The sequence below is a fragment of the Rattus norvegicus genome, chromosome 6, assembly GCF_036323735.1.
Source record: "Rattus norvegicus strain BN/NHsdMcwi chromosome 6, GRCr8, whole genome shotgun sequence".
Classification (NCBI taxonomy): domain Eukaryota; kingdom Metazoa; phylum Chordata; class Mammalia; order Rodentia; family Muridae; genus Rattus; species Rattus norvegicus.
Window position 1 is genome coordinate 63,624,560 of NC_086024.1, and position 6,000 is coordinate 63,630,559.

At 41.5% G+C, this 6,000-nt stretch overlaps 1 protein-coding gene across 5 annotated transcripts in view; it reads left to right on the forward strand.

The window, feature by feature from the left end:
• Dock4 (dedicator of cytokinesis 4) overlaps positions 1-5,213 on the forward strand; it is a 389,723-nt gene extending 384,510 nt beyond the window's left edge. For all 5 annotated transcript variants that reach the window (XM_039078128.2, XM_039078129.2, XM_039078126.2 and 2 more), the window contains one exon: positions 2,519-5,213. In XM_039078128.2, the coding sequence (XP_038934056.1) occupies positions 2,519-2,974 (456 nt within the window). In that variant the 3' untranslated portion in view covers positions 2,975-5,213. The remainder of the gene's footprint in view (positions 1-2,518) is intronic.
• The last annotated feature ends 787 nt before the right edge of the window (positions 5,214-6,000 follow it).

Consider the following 6,000-nt stretch of genomic DNA (forward strand, 5'->3'; position numbering starts at 1 on the left):
GCTTCACTTAGGTTTCCACACCCTGTGTCCTTCATGTAGATAAGACAGTGCTAGCTGAGAGGAAAGGACAAATTGGTCTCCACAAACACTTCAAGACAGGTTATGACCCACTATATCTGTCCTGCTCATGATTGTCACTGATGGAAACAGAAACACCACGGGGAGGGAGGCACCTCAAAAAAAGTGTGGCTTGGTTTTCATTGCCAAAATTCCTGATGTAAAATCTTGCTGGAAGGGCAAATGATTTTCTAGTTTTGCTGTCACTACTCCGCAGTGCAGCTGTTACCATGAAGTCCACGTGACAGTGTTTGCTCTGGAAGCCACTGCTTGTCATCATCCTGATGTAAGGAAGGCAAGCAGCATGCGCTTCCACATCTTTGTGTCTATAAACCCTCAAAAGCACTCACTCTCACTCCCACACACTGTGATGGAGTTATCGCCTGTGTTCTCCAATCCCATTATGCAGAGTAGGAATAATGCAGTAGTGTTGGAGAGATTAAACTCTTAAAGAGTAAAGACAGTCTTACTGGAACATGCTCAAGTGCCTATTAAATAGCTCTGTTAGCAAGCTGCTCTGTACTGGCCTGGAAGAGACCTGCAGGCATTCATACTGGCCCAGAGGCAGTCTTGTGATATAACATAGCTTTATTAATAGGGCTCAAAGGACACACACACACACACACACACACACACACACACACACACACACAGAGAGAGACAGAGAGAGAGAGAGACAGAGAGAGAGAGAGACAGAGAGAGAAATATGAGATCACTCCTTGTGCTATAACTCCCAGGTTACTTTAGAGGGCACAATACTCCCAAGTTTCAAGCTTCCCTATACTTGGAATGCACTTCAGCGTCTTATCTGATAGAATTTGGGGTGTGCCTAAACCCCCAATGCATTAGAATCGACAGAAGGCTGAACTTACCTGTCTTATATTGAATTTGAGATCTCTTTTCTGAAAAAGATGTCAGAGAATCTGGATCTCATAATCCATCATGCTTAATTGTACACTCCTATTAAATGAAAGGATTTGTGCTACCAGCATTATATTTTTTTAAATGAGAGGTTAAGGGCTGGAGAAGTAGCTCAGTCAGTAAAGTGCTTGCCTTGAAAGCACATGACCTAAGTCCAGCCTCCCTGAACTCATGTAAAAAAGCAGATGCTTACCCATCCAGATGTGGTGGTGTGTACTACCCATCCCAATACAGGGAATAGGGAATGGAGGTTCCTCAGTGCTCACTGGACAGCCAGCTCCAAGCCAGGGAGAAACAAGGTGGGTAGCTTCTGAGGGATGACACCCAAGGTTAACCTCTGGCTTCCACATGTCTCTGCACACACCACACACACACACACACACACACACACACACACACACACACACACACACACACACACACGTGCTGCAGGGCAAACATCAAGGTAAGTTAGCCTAGAATACCAAAGTACACACTGTAAAACATTAAAGACCTTAGGTGTTAGGCGAAAGGGAAAAGGTCTGTCATCACGTAAGTTTAGAAAGCACTGGCTAAACAAATTTGAGGTTCTTATTTTTCTATTTTTTTTTAATTTTACCATTCTAATAGGGTTTGAATATACCCAAAGAGTGTGTCCGTAGGCAGTCTACTCATGGCTTCTCCTTATGACATGGACTAGGAAGCAGTAAGGATCAGACTCTGGCAGGGCCAGATAGCTGACACTTGGTGAAGGATGCTGGCTGAAGCACCGTGTAGAGGAGGGAGCCTATATTATGCTCAAGTATTCATACCCCATCTGAAGGAGACCACCCTGCTTGTCTTCAGATCACCTCCGTAAAGAGTTGTGGGCTCTTGCTGCAGTGTCTAGGACCTTATGAAATGCCACAAATCTGGGCTTTATGAGGAAAATTTCCTATTTTCAAAAATTATCAACTAAATTAGGCCTTTGAAAAACACCAACAGATGAAATGGCTTACATCTCAGGCAAAAATCCAAATGCTGTCTGTCACTTTGCTGCTTTTGCTCCAGTGTCAGTAGCTCCCAGAAGACTCGGGTGTGAGGATTCTCCTCCAGTGAGAAGTTGTCCTACTGGCTTCCTCGAGCCTCCCTGCATCCTATCTAGCAATCATGACCCATGGCCAAGCCACACCCCCAAAGCTCTTTATCCTAGTTAAGACAGGACTGATGATAGCCTCCGAGTCCCCTAGCCTCTTTTAGTCTAGTAGGTAGTGAGGTGAACTGGGTAAATGGGGTTGGGGGTCTTGCAGAGAAGCATCTGGAGGTGTATTTTCAGTACTGCAGATGGCAACGCTTACATTTGAATCAGATGTCTGTTTAGCTTGGACTAACGTAAACTACCACAGGCTGGGTGCTGTAGATGATATATTTTCCCTCCTTCCTGGAGGTTAGAGGTGTTGACAGATTTTCCTATAAATCCAAGGTTGTGTTCATAGAGAATCAGTCAGTCAAGTACGTGTGTGGTGAAGCATTTCTAACCCCTGTCTCTTTTCTCCCATGACCCTACCTCTGGTGGGAGCAGAGCTCTGTACAGTCTTTCACCCCATCTCCAGTGGAGTACAACTCCCCAGGACTGAGCTCCAACTCCCCAGTCTTGTCCGGCAGCTACAGCAGTGGAATCTCCTCGCTTAGCCGGTGTAGCACTTCAGAAACCTCCGGCTTTGAAAACCAAGCCAACGAACAGTCGGTGCCTGTGCCGGTGCCCGTGCCCGTGCCCATGCCAGTGCCCAGCTTCAGCGGGTCGGAGGAACCTGTACGCAAGGAAAGCAAAACCCCGCCCCCCTACAGTGTCTACGAGCGGACTCTGCGACGCCCTGTCCCGCTACCTCACAGCCTCTCCATCCCTGTCACCTCTGAGCCACCTGCTCTGCCCCCCAAGCCCTTGGCAGCGCGGTCCAGCCACCTGGAGAATGGAACCCGTAGGACTGAGCCTGGCCCGAGGCCCAGGCCCCTGCCCCGCAAGGTGTCTCAGCTCTAAGTCACTTTTCTATGTACCTGCGATGAATTCTTTGCCGTTTACAAGTTAAGTCTGATGAGAAGACATTTATTTAGTGTAGGCACTTTAAATATCTTACTCAGACCTTTCTTTAAATGAATGGAATTAAATTTGCTTATTAATAATGTTGCACAATATTAAAAGTTACTGATCTAAAACGCCAGATGTTACATGAAGTATGGCTGAGTCTCATTAAAATGTTTCTCATTTGAAAGTGGTAAATTGTGAAAAAGACTCCTTTTGTACCTTTTTATGTTCACTTTTTTTACGTAGTTTAATCTTAAAGCCAATACAATATTGTCAAGCAATAGGATGTGTGATGATGTTGTATACCTTTTTTTTCTGAATACTTGATACTCTGAGAAAGCTGATCCCGTCTGTGCACATGCTAACACAATGGCCCTTTCTTAAGACTTCAGTAAAGAAGGTGACCACTTTGGCTCTCCCCTTGAGCAGAAGGTTGAGCACACATCCTCAGAATTAAAGGTTAAAGCAGGCTGTTGGTTGGACTAGATACTTAAGGGTTACAAGGATCGGGACTGGAAGTTGCTTTTTTTTTTTTCTTTCTTTCTTTCTTTAAGCAAAATACTTCTTTGAAGTCTGACAGCTGTCTACATCCTTAACTCTGCTTTGTGAATCGGTTGCTAAATCTTTAAGTGCCCTGACACCATGCCATCTACTGTATTACTTTTCAAGGTGCAATTTGCTTTCGGAGTTCCAATCAGCTAGATTAAGCAAAAGACCCCAGGAGAAGTGTTTACTTGAATTTTGTGCTTCCTTACTTGATGATTTCCTACACAAAACGTGTCGCTGATGAAGAGCATGTGTGCAAGGTTTAAAAAGTCACAAATTACTGTGTCCCATTAACAAGGATTCAGGAATCGATACAGGACAGTATTAAATCAATAGCGTGAAGGAAGACAAAACCTTAGTGAAAATATATTAACATGATTGAATGGTAAAAGGACTTTGAAAAGGTGAGGGCATTAATTTTGAATCCTGCATAAAGTAATTCCTCAAACTCTCCCTTCTTACCAAGAGAGCTGAGCACCTCTGCTCGTCCTGTGGTCCTTTTTCTGGGCGAGGAGGATTGTGGACCATTCTAGCATGGATACAGCAACATAGCATCTTAAATGGAGATCGACTAGACGTGCTGATGCGCCAGCTGTAGGAGTGTGAAAAAAGCACCTTGTATGTAGTAATGTATTATTTATCTCTGTCTTTTCTTTTTACTGACTGTTTATAACACTCAATTGACAATAGCTATGAACTGTATTTTAAACCATGCTGTTAAATATTTTCCCTCTTTTGTTGGGAAGCTCATTTTAGTTTAGTTGTGTTTGGTTTTTCTGTTGCTAGCTTACCTGGAAGGCAGTGGCCACATTTTTATATTCTCTTAATGAAACCATTCAGCAGGTATACGCTGTTGAGGCTGGTTATAGAGGTTTTCTATAATAAATGTTCAAGTATTTTTGTACATAACTGGTTAATTTTAATAAGAGATACCATTATGTGTAAAAAAAAAAAGTAAAAAGCAAACAGTTGTGGATGCAGTATGATTGTTATAATTATGCCAAATACTTTATGTATGGAAACTATTTGTACATATGTGCTTTTAACAATAATTCTGCCATATTGACTTTACAATTTTGAATGTCAAAAGATTAATATATGTAAAAATATTTATGTTTAGTGAAAGTATTCATATTGAGGAAAGGAACCTATGAATTTTAGCTTTGTATCTTGCAGGTTTTGCAGTTAGAAATTTCTCAAACTAGCGTTTGCATTTGATAATAACACTTTGTGTTTGTAATCACATCCTAAAAAGAAAAATATATATATATATATACATACATATACTTATACATGTATGTAGGAAGCTCCATGTTTCTTTTGCTTTAAAGAAGTAAAATCTTTCCCTTAAGTAAGATGATATGCATAAGATAACAAAACCCCTTTGATTTCCGTTTCCTGTGTAATTTAGTAGATTCCTTGACTAGTGCTTGGGCACACAATAAATCAGTGTTATTTGCTCTTGAAGCCTTTTCTTTTTTTCCTTCTTTTTTTCTTTTTTCGGCAGTGAATAGTTGACTTTATCATGTAAGTGTATTTCTCAAGCAGCTATCTAGCAGAACATTTTGAGAGATTCTGTTAGCTCAGATGTTCATGTTGATTGCTGCTGAATGGTAAATATTGAATAAAGTTATCAGATTAATCTTAATGTTTCTGCCTTGATTCCCATCATCAGTGTGGCTTTGCTTCCAAGAGAGGCTGCACAAATCTCTGGGTCGTATAATCATGAGATCTGTAAACGTCTTTGCTGATCAATCCTGTTTCTGTTGCTGTTGGACTCTGAACACAGGTCATTTATACCACAGAGAACAAAGGTTGGCAAGTTAATGGTATAAGTTACCATCCTGTGGAGATGATAACATTTACCTGGGCAGCTGATCACTAAGTAGTTTAACCAGAGCCAATTTAGCAAATCAAGCCATCAAAGTCCATCTATCTGCATTAGAAAGCTTTACACAGTGACTAGAAAGATGACTCAGCAGTTAAGAGTACTGACTGCTCTTCCAGCAACCACAGGGTGGTTCACAACCAACTGTAATTTGGGATCTGATGCCCTCTTCTGGTGTGTCTGAAGAGAGCAACAGTGTACTCACATAAAATTAATTAATTAACTAATTAAAGTAGAAAATGAAAAAAGAAAAAGAAAGCTCAACACAAAACAGATAGCTGTCAGGTGGACAAGGTGGTAGTTGAACGCTGCCCTTGCCAGCTGCGACATGTTCTGTCTGCATGCCAGCTCTTTGTCCCGCCATTTTACACATATAGGACATATATTTCATAATCACTGAAAAAAAAATCCATTGACCGAAAAAAAGTCTCTTAACTAAAGTCTGTCCTTTAATTTCATGAGACAGGTTTACATTTGTGTGAATCAGTGACAAACTGCTGTCCTATTAAACACCAAAACCCATTAACTACAACTCCTGTTGTGAACG